Below are 15,764 nucleotides of genomic sequence, written 5' to 3' on the forward strand. Positions count from 1 at the left end.
GTTTGTTCGTTGTTTGGGAATTTATTTGTGTGCTGCACAGAGAGTTAATGTGTCGTATGTTCTAATCTTCTGACTGATGTGTTCAGAATAATGATGTACATAATGTTGGTTGTCTGAGCCCGGGGCAACAGAGACAGCTGTCTCAACACACTGAATCTCAGGAGATGAGCTGATGGGATTCCAGGAGTCGACCCCCCCACCCCTTTATTTTTTTTTTGTGCTTAATCTAGGTTTTTGTTTAATAAACCCTTATGATTGTCTCTTGCATGCTCAGATAGAGGTTTGTTCCTTACCTCCGAGCATCACGTTCTTAACATGACCTAATAACCTAGAGTGGCTGGTCTGTTTTTAGACTGCCTAAGCAAGGAGACTGATGCGGTTTCCATGACAACTGTGGGAGTGCTCTGTTTTCTTGAGCATCCCTCCTCCACAGCACACTTCTATTCACAATGCTGATCACGTGTCAGTAATTACCGTGGTTAGACTGTGGGTACAACTGTTGGTGGACCCTCCAGCTTATGGCTGAAAAGATGCTTTAGATTTTACACTCCAAAAAACTCTAAGAATGCTTTAATATTAAGTGAGAATATGCCGGCTGTGCGTCTGATAGTGTACATATATCTGATGTAAATCTTTCAGTGCATATATGATATCAGCTCTCAGAACATTCTACATCTGTCAGCACATCAGGTTGCAAACTCATCTGTAACATTGTTTTATTATAGGCATTGAATCGTATATTTTGTCAAAACCCTCGGTTTTCACTTCGCATCATTTTGAAGTTATTAACGAGCTTTTTTTTCACTGTTAATCTCTATGATTTAATTCTGAAGGCAATCTATGGACGTTGTTTGTGAAAATAAACATGTGTCTTTGTGTGCTGCTTAACAGTAAGGATAAGCCTATTGATTTTTTTCCTCATTTCACTGGGGCTGAAACACTTCTCAGTGGCTGGGTGACAGAACATCTGTCACTGTGAAATTACAAATAGCTGGAAAGAGGGCGATGGATCAATAACGATGGAGGCTGCTTGTCTTTAACTTCCTCTGTGCTATGCCAAGGTCACCAAGGAGAAAATATTGACAGTCTGCAAAAAAGTACCGTTGGTTGGATCTGTGTTATGAAGCTGATAGCTGCATTCCAATACATTGCTGTTTCAAATCTGTTATTTTAAAAAGAAAAAGAATGTACAGATATTCAGTGTCCACAAAACTATTTGGACATATTCAGGATTCAAATCAATCGACAGCATTCACTGCTGATTACCGCCCCAAAAAATAAATAAAGGTTATATCAATTATTTTCTTATTCGTTATATGTTGTCACTGTTGTAAAATTGGATATATAACTTTACACTGAAAAGGTTAGTAAGTGATAGTTGTTTTTAAATAAAGCAAGATAAAAAAATAAGACAAAAGCTGCCTTAAAGGATTACTTCACTTTTAAATTAAAATTACCTCAAGCTTTACTCACCCTCAAGCCATCCTATAGGTGTATATGACTCTTCTTTCTGATGAACATAATCAGAGATATTTTAATAAATATCCTGACGCATACAAGCTTTATAATGGCAGTGAGTGATACCAGCGAGTTTGAGCTGAAGAAAGTGCCTCCATCCATCGTAAACGTACTCCACACGGCTCCGGGGGGTTAATAAAGGCCTTCTGAAGCAAAATAATGCATTTGTGTAAGAGAAATATCCATATTTATGAGTTATGAAGTAAAATGTCTAGCTTCTGCCAGACCGCCTTCCATATTCAACTTACGAAGAAAGTGTAAACTGGCGTCGCATCTGTTACACTTTTTCCGTAAGCTGAATAGGGAAGGCGTAGGACGCTTTTTGAACTGCAAAAGTTTTACACTTTCTTCGTACGCTGAATACGGAAGGCGGTCTGGTGGTCTAACTTGTCAAATATGTTTTTTTTTGTTTGTTTTTTTTTTTTTTTACACAAATGCCTTAAAAATACCTTTTTTAATCCCCCTGAGCTGTGTGGAGTATGCATTTTTGATGGATGGATGTGAATGGAAGCACTTTCCTCAGCTCAAACTCATGACCCCTGCCATTATAAAGCTCGGATGCGTCTGGATACTTAATACATCTCTGATTGTGTTCATCAGAAAGAAGAAAGTCATATACACCTAGGATGGCTTGAAGGTGAGTAAAGCTTGGGCTAATTTTCATTTGAAAAGTGAACTAATCCTTTAAGGTGATATGAAAATGATTAATGTCATGAATGAACTACACCAGTGGTTACACAAGACATTTGGCTGTATTAATTTGTATTGTGTAATGCAATAAACCTCCTTTATAAGATACATTCATACAGACACTTGTGTAAGCATGGCTTTGTTGTTTTAACCTTTATGATGTAACCACGCCCCTTCCGCCTGACACGCTATAAAGCCCGCGGATGCCCCGCCCCTTGTCAGTCTAGAAGCGAATGTGGAGTGCAATGGACTACTGCGTCTAATAGCCAAAGATCCGGTGGACCGAGGCGAATGGACGCATTTCTCCCATCATTCACGCACAGATTTCTTGATTGTTTTGCGCATCGATTGCGTTCAAAATGCCTTTTCCGCCGATAAACCTGCACTCACGGATATCATCGCCAAGAAAGGAGCTGTTCAGGAGAAAGAAGAGCAGGGACAATGTCGCACCTCCTCAGCCCACGTACAGTCAAAGGACAGGAGACGACAAGGAATCGGAGAAAGACAAAATATCCACATCGTGGCCATCGGCCAATTTAAAGCAGCTAGGACGAAGTAAGCCGACCAGAGTCCCTCCAGATCCCGAGACGGACAGCAAACATTCATGGTTGAGCGTCCCCAAACCCTTGGCTACCTCATGCGAAAGCGTCCCACGGTCCAGTTCTGGAGAGTCCAGCCATAAATATGCCTCCAGGACCTCTCTAGCAAAAGAAGAAGGCGAGCAAGAGATCCACTTCTCCCTCAGCCTGACCCCCGAAGCCATCCTGGTCATCCAAAAGCGCAACCTGGAAAAGCAGATGATGGCCAAGCAACAGAAGTGCTGCGCGTCCGCGGACTTAAGACACCGGCGGGTTTTCCCATCCAAGAGAGCTCAGGGCAGCTCTAACAATAAGAGCTCCGGACCTGTTGCCAAACTGGACAGTTCCAATGACATTAGCACCATTGTGAAGATCTCCCTCCTCAATGATCAGTACAAATATGATGATGTTGAGTATGAGGAGGAGGATGGAGACGTGGACGAGACTGTCATGAGGAAATGTAAAGAGTGGCTCAAAGGTGTGGAAAGTGCTGCTGCTTTTGGGAAAGTTGATAAACTGTCATCTTTGCCTCATCTTAAAAGTTGATGACCTCAGCTACTTCATTCCACTGTGAAGACTACAGTCCATGAGTTGTGTCAAACACAAAAGTCACCTAATTTGCTTTTAGAAATAATGTTCTCTAAGGGTCATTCACAGAGGACACGTTCTCGCGTTGAAAAACAGCAGGACGGAGCGCAATGGTATTGAAGAGACGCGTTTTGTAAAAGTTGAACTAGTATTAATTGCAAGGCTCATGACCGTTTGACGCATGTGTACATAGAGCAACAATTAAAAACAGCGCAAAGAGAACGAAGGTAGGCGCGCGCACGGGGCGCCTTCTTGCTAAAAAAAAAAAAAAAAAAAAGCGCAACAATGGACTATTTTTAACGTGACTGGGCCTGGGTGTCTTAAAATTTGGCACATATGGAAGTCGCTGAAAAAAAAATCAAATGCGTTGCAATGTTTACATAGACCAAAAATTAAAATGGAGAAGGTGTAATGCAAAAAGGCGTCAGGACACGTACTTGGGTTCATATAGCCTACGCTCCACTAAATTATTGGAATGGAACAGAATGCATAGGCCTTTTTTATTTTCAACTCCACTTAAACGTGATTGCGCAAAAACGTCCATATGACGCAGTGCACATAAAGCAACAATAAACAGCGCAGAATGAACGCAAGAACGCGTCCTACACACAGACACACACGCACGCAGCTTTCTTAATGGACTGACGGGAATGTTTTCTGCATTGAAATGTACAGTATTGCTGATCACTCAGAGAATTTTTGCAGGTTACCTTTACACATTGACTGGAAAACAGTAGTGTTTTTTGCACATTGCTATTGTTTTCACTTTGATGGGCTGAATGACAGATGCTTGATTTAAACTGTGGAAATAATGTGGACAATTAATGGGGAAAATGAAGCGAATGACGACCAGTGAAATGCATCCAGAGGCCACGGTCCTTCCTTTGTGCCAGAAAACAATAGCTGTCAAAGGCGACACTGTCTGGGAGCCTTAGAAGAGACACCTAATATCTGAGACTTGTTCAAGTATGTGTGTAATATGAACTGAAGGACTGTTTGATCGACGAACCAGCCGTGTACAGTATTTATTTTGCAATGTGTTTATATGCCATGTGTTGTTCCAAGTCATTTTTAAAGGTTCTGATAATAAAATCGAAAAGACATGTTTTTTTCTTATTAGCCTATTTGAATGATCAAATGTGAACAGCTGGTAGGCACATAAATATGAATTATTAGTTATATTGGTTCTGCAGTAGGCCTACAGAATCGTCTCTAGTGTTGTATACATCTTTAAAACATGATGAATTTTAAAATAGCCTATGGAAAACAACATATCATAGCTAGCATACATTTTGTTAATGTGAAAAGAAGGTCGCGCATCCTTTTTTTTTTTTGCTAAAATCTAACAAGGGGGATTTCTTACAAATATTTCTTTGATAATTGGGTAAAACGTGAGCACAACAGGGCTACAATGAACAAAGTGAAATGAATGGGCTATAAGGTATCGAAAGGACTGAGGTTGTGTAAGCTCGCGCTATGGCAACGACCCCTTAAACACAGATCAGACCTGAAACTCAGCACACTTCGCTGTGAGCTCTTACTGTGGAGACGAGTTTGATGCTACAGCGAAAAATACTTAGTCATTTAGAAAATTTCTTCGTTGACAGGGTTGAAACTACGTAGGTTATATAAAATATATAGTCATTACAGTAACACACTGTGTAGTTGTTGTCGTTAGAAAAGCTGTTTAGCTTGTGGAGTGATTCTTCAAATTGTCAGGAAACCTATAGGCTACTAGTTGATTGTTAGTATAATCAAAGGCTTCAGAGGGCAGATTTTTATTGCTAAACTGGTAAGTCTTTTTTATTTCTAGATGAGTTCATTTCATTTTCTATGTGACTAAATTATGAGAATACCACTGTAATTCAAAAATGTAATCAAACATCTGAATAATAGGTAGTTGACCAATGTAAAATCATTCTATTGTTAATTTTACAATTAATATAGGCTATGCATTGTGACTTCATATAAATTGGTAGCCAAAATCGAATAGGCCTATTAGTACTTTTACAAATTCATTTATCCTCATTTCAGTGAACTGCAAGAAGGTCACTGCAGGTGGAAACATACAGAAAACTTACAGCACATCATATATTTAAGTTCTCTGATACTTAGCATTGTGTCCTGTTTGTTAACTACATAGGCCTATTTACATCTTAATAGCTCACTGGTCTGATTATGAAAATGAAAACCGAAGAGATTCATCATATCAGCTCGCTTCCGCCTATCCTGGACTCTTACCAGTCAGCACAGTGTCCAGAGAAGGTATGTGTGAAATACACAATATTGCATGCATTATATTAAAACATACAAATGAGCCAGACAAAGCAAAAGCTTCCTCTTTTTAAATATACCATTAATTTGTTATGAATGGACAGAAAATGAATACAATGTTTATTAATGTTTACTATATTTCAGACATTTTGAAATATTTAATAGCATATTTTCTTTGGCATGGACCAGTTTTTAGAATAGGCCTACTCTATGTTGAGTAAATACTTAGAAATCTTGGTCACACTTGGAGCACATATTCATTATGACTTCTGCCTCAATAACCTCATAATTTACTGCTTATTAATAGTAAGGTAGTTGTTGTAGTGGTTAAGTTTAGGTATGGGATAGGAATAAGGGATGTAGAATATGGTCATGGAGAATAAGGCATTAATATGTGCTTTATAAGTAATAATCAGCCAATATGTAATAGTATTCAAGTAAATAAGCAACCGGTTAATATAGAGAATTGATCCTCAAACTAAAGTATTACCAATCTCATGTATTAAAACATTGTGGAATATGGTGTTCAGACTTCTAGGGACTCTATGTGAATGTGCGTCTGTGGCAATTACAGAACAAATGCAAAATAAAAATGGAGAGGGGGAATCATGTAGATACACTATCAAGCCACACATTTCTGCATTTGTGTACTTTCTCCAGCTGGGTTCAAAGTAACTGTAATCAGCATCATCTGAACCTAATAAAAATACCATTCTTTTGTGCCCTCATCCCCATCCATGGAAAATAGTAGAACAGGGAAAGTACAAATGAGCAACTGCTGTATTGGTCACCCTGGTTACAACTAGCAACACAGTCCCCAGGTCAACTTCACAAGTCCTTTTCAATAGTCAAAGGCCCTTATTCTTTCCACAAACCTTAGCACATTCATTACCCCATTCTGTTAGATTCTTTGTACCATAATAAGTGTTCTTTTTTCATTCTGTCCCAGTTCGCTGGATCACAGGGCCCTTACAGGTTGTTATTGTGGGGAAAAGGAACATTCTAGCATGCATGTTTGACCCTTTCCAACATATTTCTCAGAGTCTGATAGTGTGAGATGGGGCTCTGCAAATACCGAGATATTTTTTTGTTATAGCCCTACGGGAAAAGAGATACATTTTAAACAACAGAAAGAAATTATTTTCATGAGGTTTGTTTCTATTAACAGTTTGAATGTGCATGGATCATCATACTAAAATATTCTGAATATACACAGCTAAAACATTCCAGCAAGTGTAGTCTGATTCCTGAGCAAATAGCTAAAATTAGTAGGTTTTTAATAATGAATCAAGAACATCCAGCGTGTGGTGTAATCTGATTCCAGCTTGCTTTTAGACAATCAAAAATAATTATGAATCTGTTGGAGCAATTACTGAATTCTGGACCAAGTTCACTTCCATTAGGCCTACTGATTTTCGAGCGTGCATTTTTCATAACTATACGGATCTTTGTTTTTGCTATACTTTTTATCTCACAATACAGATTTTTCCCCCCAAGTATTGCAAGTTTATATATATGTAGAGAGAGTTTATTTCACATTTCAGAGCTTATACTAACTCATTTGCAAGTTTCTATCACAATTCTAAGAAAAAAGTAAACTAAAGTTATAAACTCGCAATTATCTTCAACAATTACTGTAGGCCAATATTTTACAATTCTTATTTTTTTATATCTCACAATAATGACTTTATTTCTTCAAGTTATATAGTCAGAATTGTGAGATATCTAAACTTGCAACTTGCAAAAAAGTCAATAAAAAGTTAATTTTTATATATGCAAGCTTCCAAATGATGCAAATAGATCACTGACTTAAAAGCCCACTGAAGTGCCCTGGAACACGCAGCATTATTCAATGTGTTGATGTAATTTCAACTGAAACAGGAAAACAGGGTGGGACATATCGATCAGATACTCCTCTTTTTTAAAATAGCCAATAGCTTTTTGTTTATATCACAGCTTGGCCAGAGACGTTGAGCTCGGTAAAACCTCCGTTTCCTCCTAATCTCCTCCAAATCACTTTAAAATACAGCATTCTGTGCAGAATTTAAATGCGTCCGATACGCTTTGTGGTCTGCACCGACTCACGCATATGATCCGCTCTGTGCTATCATGTCTCTGGACCGGAGGAGATTGTGTGCGCTGCAGTTTGTGTGACGGTTCATTTGCCTCAAGGGAAGGCATATTTACACTGTCTTAATTGTTCCCTATCCCTATCCACTATGTGCCAGATTCTAGTGAGCATTTGATTGGACAGAGGATCTGATGAGAAGCTAAAGTCATGACAATGAATGAAAATGAAAAACAAAGGGTTAGTTCACCCCAAAATGAAAATTATGTCATTTAGTTCATCTTTGGAACACAAATGAAGATCTTTTTGATGAAATCTGAGAGCTTTCTGTCCCTCTATTGACTGCATTTGCAACTACCACTTTGACACTTCAAAAAATTCATAAAGAGATTGGAAAACTAATCATGCTGTTTAGTCCAAATTTTCGGAAGCTGAAATGTGCTGCATAACAAATGACGTTCATTCTTATGCGTTACACAGCACGTTTGAGCTTCCGCAAGAAGTTTGTTCTTGTGCGTTATTCATGTTTGATTGAACTTCTGTTTATGTTCGCTGATCAATGTTTACATGCGAATAAAAGCCTAAATTAAATTTTTTCCTCATAAAAAGCGACCATGTCTCTTCAGAAAATTTGGACTAAACTGCTCAATTCATATGGATTAGTTTTCTGATCTGTTTATGATCTTTTTGAAGCATCAAAGTGGTAGTTGCAAAGGCAGCCAAATGAGGGACAGAAATATCTCAGATTTCATCAAAAAGATGTGGAATGACATGAGTGTGAGTAATTAATGGCATCATTTTCATTTTCGGGTGAACTAACCCTTTAATCCAACTCATTTATTGAACAACAAGTTATTACTTTCACCATGACCTGTTGGACTAAAGGCTTGTGAGAATCAGTGACAGTGAGAGTTCTTCATGCATGACAACCTTTAAACACATTTACACATTATACATTTTGTTGTGATAAGGCATTACTGGAAAATAATAATTTAAAATACAGTATAAATGTTTACGGAGTCATTAAAAAAAACAGAATCATTTAGGCAAGGGAAATCAAAGCAAAACAGAATTTGTTAAGTTTCTCAATATTTGCACTATTGTCCAGCTGTGTGAAACTGCCTAGCTTTGATTCATGATGGCTGACACAGACGACAGGCTAAAGCGCCCACTTCCAGCCATCCTTCAATGACACTTCCTTATTTAACAGACAAGATAACTATGTACCCCTTCACACTTCTCTTATTGCTGTGGCAACGAATTGATTAATATTGCCTTCCTCTAATGTTCTTTGTGAATGATCACAAAGCATCCACTTACTAAATGGGCGGAGCCTGTAAAATGAAGGAATGTTTGCCAGCTCGCCTGGCCTTTTCCAGATATGGACGCCACAAACTCATGAAGTGCCTGTACAAGAAAACGGACAGTCTGCTCTTCCCTTTGTGTTTTATATGCTTGCTTAACATGCTGGTATTTGTCTCATAATGTCATTCTTATTGGCTTATTTAATACCTGACTAGTGTAGACATTTGCAGCTACTTTTCCATGAGAAAAAAGAAAAAATAAGTTGGGGAGATCTTTTCGTTAGCATCTGTTTCTTATACAGTAGCCTACTGTACTGTTATAAGACATGGTGGGAAAAGTTTTTAATTATTGTAAAAAATGATGTTATAAAAAACATCATACCACCCGTTTCTGAATTCACAGGACTCAAGTATGCTCTGAAACAATTCTAACTATGTAGTTCATGTCAAACTTTAACCAGTGTTGTACCTGCCAATAATTTGCAGAGGATTCCTAAGTCAGTGGTGCACAGGAAGAGCTGTGCAACAATAAGTGCCCAGCATCATAAGAAGCCAGCATTACATAAGAAGTGAGTGTCAGCAGGAGGGAATAATCTGTCCTGGACAGTGGTGTATTGAGATGTTGACAAATAACAGCCTTATGAAATGGGTTTCTGGGAAGCTGAACAGAGACTAAAAAGTTTACTGGCTTTCTGTGTATTTTAATGTATAAATGAAATACAAAGTTCTGTCATGAAACTCTAGATGGCACCGTCTGATAGGTCCTTAACTCAATCTGCTTCCAATCACAGTATTCTCTATAGGGCACAGCTGATTGGTTCCTGCTGTATCAGTAGCCAATGAGCTCGCTGCTCAACATTCAAATACTTGGTCAGCATTTGCCTTAGCAGTGCAGCACACTTCCAGAAACCCTCCACCTTCCCCAGCTCCACCTGTATAGATCTGCTACCCCAGGTGAAAAAAAAAAACACTTCCATAATGTACTTAAAGTGCTCTATTTTCACGCACTAATTTCGTACTTAATAAACTTAAAATTCTTCTTTAGTACTTCTTAAGATAAACTTAAGAACATCTAAGTGTGCTACTTTGAGACACCTGCATGAATATGAACTAAAATGTGCTTTTAACATATTATCTCTGTATTTAAAAAATGTATTTAGTTACTACTTGTAGTACAAATTAACCCATCTTTCATACTCTAGTGGGTTCAAGTGTACAAGTGGTAATTTAATACATTTCTGTCATGACAACTCTCTGAGAGTTTGGCATGGTAATGGGTATGACAATGTTGATATATTTGGTCTTGGCGGACTAGATCTGCTACGCTGCTGCTGCTGCTGCTGCAGAGCAGGTACGGGACTTGCTACTGCCAATACATACACAACACGCTGCTGTGAGCAAGTAAGACATGCTGCTGCTGTACAATATAGCGTGCATGAATTACCCGTAGCAGATCTATACAGGTGGAGCTGCAGAAGGTGGAGGGTTACTGGAAGTGTGCTGCACTAGGCAAAAGCTACTCATGTATTTGAAGATTGAGCTCGCAAGCTCATTGGCTACTATTACAGCAGGAACCAATCATCTGTGTCTTATAGATAATGATGTGATTACGAGCAGGTTGAATTAAAGGACCTATTAGCCTGCCCATTAGAGTTTCATGCCAGAACTTTGTATTTTTAATACAGAGATAGTATGTTAAAAGCACATTTTAGTTAATATTCATAGTGTCTCAAAATAGCACAGTTGAGTACACTTAGATGTTCTTATACATTTAAGTACTGAGTAAAAATAATTAACTACATGTACTTACCATAGGGTTAGGGTTAGGATGAGGGTTTGGTTTATGGTTAATTGCATGTAATTATGCATCATTTCAGGTTATTACTACAGTTACTACATGTAACAATGACACTGTAAAATAAAGTGTTACTGAATAATTTTTATTAAGTACAAAATTAGTGCGCGAAACCAAAATGGTGAAATTCAGTCCTATTTTCACTTAATTGTAAAAGAACTAATGTGGTCTGCAGTTGAACTGCAGTTTAACATTTTATCCAATATATTGTTAGGTCTATATGACAGGGACATGAAAATGTACTGGATGGGAATGACCCACATCCTTTAGCCATGGAAAAATCACTGTTACAAACAGCATCTTGTGGCTTATTACTGTAATTTGTGCTCTTCAATCGTACAAGCTTAGTTTCTTTACCATTTGAGACTGATTACTGGCAAATTCAGGAAAACCCATGCAATTACTCACTGGTGTGCTGTGATCTCTGACAAGAGAAGACAAGAGCACAGCTGCTGTTGTGTGTTGTCATCCAAGTGTGATTTTCTCTTCAAAAGGCAGCCAGTCTATCTGAACGTCAGAAGCAGAGGAGTCAGCAAAGCCACATTGCAGTGACTTCTACTTATGCTGTGGATTCTGATCAAGTCCTTGAGAGAAAACGAAAAGCTCTTCTAGATCAGGTACTATCAGTATTCTGTTCCTAATGAAATGACCATCAGAATGTGCTTCATATGAAATGTAGAGAGAACATCATGTCAAATCACTCTCAAAGTCTAAAACAGACTGCTTAAACTGGCATTAAATTGCAGCTGCACATAATAAACCCAATTAGTAATCAGGATGCCTTGATGGATTGAAAGACATGCCAGAACAAAGGCCCAGGTGCAGACACTGTCAACTGTCACTGTTTCTTGCTGATTACCATAGACAAAAAGTGAAGTCCATAGAAACCTCACCTATGTAGACACCTATGTGTCCTGAGTAAGATATGTTACATAAAAGATGTTTGCATTTACTTCACAAGACAAAACAATAGCTGAATTTATTAAAATAACCCCATTCATAAGTATGTGAACCATTGATTCTCAATACTGTGTGTGGTTACCTGATGATCCACGACTGTTTTTTTGTTTTGTGATGGTTGTTCATGAGTCTCTTGTTTGTCCTGAGCAGTTAAACTGAGGTCTTTTCTCTTTAGAAAAATCCTCCAGCTCCTGCTGATTCATAAGTTTTCCAGCATTTTTTGCATATTTGAACCCTTTCCAGCAGTGACTGTAGGATTTTGAGATCTGTGTTTTCATACTGAAGACAACTGACGGACTCAAACACAACTATTAAAAAAGGTTCAAACAATCACTGATGCTCCAGAAGGAAACACAATGCATTAAGAGTCGGGTGTGAAAACTTTTGAACAGGATGAAGATGTCACAATTTTTCTTATTTTGTTTAAATATCATTGTTTTTCATTTAGTACTGCCCTTCAGAACCAACAGAAGATACTTGTATGTTTCCCAGCAGAAAAATTAAGTACAATTTACCTTGATATTTGAATTCAAAAGTTTTCACCCCTCGGCTCTTAATGCATCGTGTTTCCTTCTGGAGCATCAGTGAATGTTTGAACCTTTTTTAATAGTTGAGTTTGAGTCCAAGTTGTCCTCAATGTGAAAAGATGAATCTCAAAATCATACAGCCACTGCTGGAAAGGGTTCAAATATGCAAAAATGCTTGAAAACTGATGAATCTGCAGGACCTGGAGGAATTTTCTGAAGAACAGAGCTCAGTTTAACTGCTCAGGACAAACAAGAGACTCATGAACAACCATCACAAAACATAAAAACAGTCGTAGATCATCAGGTAACCACACACAGTATTGAGAATCAATGGTTTACATAGGCCTATTTATGAATGGGGTTATTTTAATAAATTCAGCTATTGTTTTGTCTTGTGAACTAAATGCAAACATCTTTTATGTAAAATATCTTACTCAGGACAGTACTAAACAAAAAATAACATGCATTTTTTATTATCCCTCAATTATTTTATTTTAATTTTTTTATTTAAAATAATTCTCATTTTCACAGATTCTGCAAGGGGTTCACATACTTTTTCATGCTACTGTATATATATATATATATATATATATATATATATATATATATATATATATATATATATATTGCCTTTACGCCATATCGTAATCATCGTAATTATTTCAACTTGTAAAAAGCGTTCACGTCCTCGTAAAGCTTGTAATTACAACTTGTAAGCTGGGAATTTTCTGAGAGCTCATGACCGCTGTACCACCTGACTGCGGCAGATTCATTTAGGCGTTGATACTGTTGCCAGAGAAACGCATAATTCCTAGTCTGGGTAAACCCAGCCTGATCTGCTGGCGATTTGATTTCGCTCGGCAACTCAGTCTGGAAACCCGTGCATTCATTTCTGCTGCGCTGTTACACTTTTGCGGGAACCAATCACAGACTGGCTTTTCCACCTTGCTCGCTATTGGTGGGTATAACACGATGACGATAGAGAAGCGACGGCAAGCAGCTTCTGATCTACCCGTCACTCCAAAATAACAATGCACAATCACACTGACGCCGATTGTGTTAAGCATTTAACTTTACCTTATCTGAGAGAAATGTAGCAGAGCGTTGATCCGACAGTCTCTTCATAGGAAGATTACAAACAACGATTGATGACACACGACGATTCTCTTTTGGTGGTTTGCTTCACGATGTGAGTACAGGACTCTTTTACTTCAATGCCCCTTGATGGTAGACAATATTTTTATTATTTGCTCTATCCACAAGTTTCCTACGCCCCATGAGGCCTTGCGTCAAACGTGGGAGCGTCTTCCGGTTCGAAGTAAACAAGCTGGACGTGACACTCATTCATTCAACATTTGACAGTCATTCAAGTTTTAACGATCCAAACTTGCGAACATTTGTTTTTTACTTAAAGATTTAAGATTCCAGCATCAATATTTGTACAATGTTTTACAATAAAAAAATGTTACATTAATAGTATTAATTTATGTCAGGAGTGCAGATCAATCATGCTAAATCTAACAGACCTATTCAGTTGCGCCTGCTTCCATTTATTTACGATCACGAGAATGCACAAAACAACTGCACTAAGGCTTTTAAATCCAAAGGCTTACACATTTAGAAATATATTGATAGCATACGTTTACGTCACTTTTCTGAGCATTTCTATTTATTTTCCTCTAAAATGCGATGATTGCTATCCGAGGATGTTTGCGCGATCTCTCCGTCTATCTATCCTGATCCTTTCAGCCAGAGCAACAGAGGGAGCTCATGAGAAGGCAACAGGAGTTATGAGTTATACGAGTTAACCGGAGTGTGTGAATCTGTGAAAGATATGCATTTGTCAGGAATCAACAGGCGCAGGGAAGAGACAGATAAAACATTAAACTAAATAAATACACGATTATAATCATATAAGAATTGTCTTCGTTCCTCTAGCAGTCTCTGATATTTTCCATAAACGTGTATATTTATCGCAATGGTTAACATCAGTAGCCTTTAGCATCGCATATATGACAGTGGAAACGCGACTGGCTCTGGCACGCACGATACGTTAGTAAATATCACATCATACGGCTTTGGTGCATCAGTGACAGGTGAAGTACTGACAGCGGGTTGTTCAAGTATTACAGGGTCAGGATGCTCTAGTCATGCAGCAGCACTTTTGTGGAAGGTCAGTAAAGTAAAGGGCAATTAAGGGCACGAAAACTGTTTATTGTATTGTGATATTATTAACTAATAAATGTACTAAACTGAAATGTTGTCCCTGAGCGCCGTAACGACATCTCTCATAAAGATTTGCAACTTTGCAAAGTAAACAATGATCCAAAAAACACTTAGCCTCTTTGCTAATTAGCACACTAAATACCATTGGTATGCTACTTCCGCCGCCTCACCGGAAGTTGTACCCACGTTCTCTTTTACAGTAGCGGCCCGCGGAAACAGGTGGATATGTTTCGTCTCCCTGCTTCTTGAATCTCGCGCCGCCTGAGCTGACTGGGATTCTTTTTGGTTGTCATGACAATGACGTAGTTTAGGGTGGCTATATTCCGCGTTCATTTACACTGAACCAGAACAGTATCAGAGTCGCCTTTTAAACTCTCGACGATGCTGAATGACTTCTTTAGTTAGCAAACAAATTGCTCGAGTGGGTGTAAATACCGATCACTTTCATGTTTTTTTGCACAACCTGCAAAAATCGGTCGATGCCATTGCTACTTCTGCAAACCGCGGATCAAACTAACCCTGCGGAGAGAGAGGGCTGGCGCAAAATGCGGCAGCGGCACTTCCGGCGGCATCTCCAGCGGCCAGGGACTTCTTCGGCAGCTGTCGCTTGAGCGGCATCTCCAGCGGCCGCGGCATTGGCATCTCATAGCGGCACTTCCGGCGGCATCTCCAGCGGCCAGTGACTTCTTCGGCAGCTGTCGCTAGAGCGGCATCGGCATCTAGAGCAGCCAGGGACTTTATTCGGCAGCACCTGCCGCTGGCCATTATAATTCAATGTTGTTTTTTGTTTTATTTTAAAAACTACATTTAATCAAAATAACATAATATAACAGAAGACTATCATTTGTAAGCATTTATCACAAATTTTGTTAATAACGTTCTGATGCTCCACTACATAAGAGAAAGTAAATCACATGTTTTGATAAAATAAAACTGCAGTGTTATCCATTGCTTTGAAATGCACATGAATATAAACTGATATTTTGTTAATACAGAAATTAATTTCTGATAGACTATGCTGCACAAAGCTGAAATTGCGGCATTTCAGGTGGCATCTCCAGCAGCCACGGATATTCTTCTAATTTTAAAAGGCTACATTGCAACAAAATAGCATTATATATCACAGGACTGTCATTTGTAAGCATTTATCATTAATTTTGTTATGTAGGCCTTTTC

At 38.4% G+C, this 15,764-nt stretch overlaps 2 protein-coding genes across 11 annotated transcripts in view; both read left to right on the plus strand.

The window, feature by feature from the left end:
• Positions 1–2,184: 2,184 nt before the first annotated feature.
• Positions 2,185–4,477, plus strand: prr18 (proline rich 18). The gene has a single exon (XM_048205805.1). It carries the CDS (start codon positions 2,568–2,570, stop codon positions 3,330–3,332), a length of 765 nt encoding a protein of 254 aa, XP_048061762.1. The 5' UTR covers positions 2,185–2,567; the 3' UTR covers positions 3,333–4,477.
• Positions 4,478–4,597: 120 nt separating this feature from the next.
• si:ch211-130h14.4 overlaps positions 4,598–15,764 on the plus strand; it is a 40,612-nt gene continuing 29,445 nt past the window's right edge. Inside the window, exons 1-3 of one of the 10 annotated variants that reach the window (XM_048205796.1) lie at positions 4,598–5,166; positions 5,538–5,639; positions 11,370–11,492. In XM_048205796.1, coding sequence (XP_048061753.1) covers positions 5,553–5,639; positions 11,370–11,492 — 210 coding nt within the window. In that variant the 5' untranslated portion in view covers positions 4,598–5,166; positions 5,538–5,552. Of the gene's footprint in view, positions 5,167–5,517; positions 5,640–11,369; positions 11,493–15,764 lie in introns of all 10 variants that reach the window. The other 9 variants (XM_048205797.1, XM_048205792.1, XM_048205791.1 and 6 more) reach the window with 9 other exon arrangements.

The sequence above is a fragment of the Megalobrama amblycephala genome, linkage group LG10, assembly GCF_018812025.1.
Source record: "Megalobrama amblycephala isolate DHTTF-2021 linkage group LG10, ASM1881202v1, whole genome shotgun sequence".
NCBI classification, from domain to species: domain Eukaryota; kingdom Metazoa; phylum Chordata; class Actinopteri; order Cypriniformes; family Xenocyprididae; genus Megalobrama; species Megalobrama amblycephala.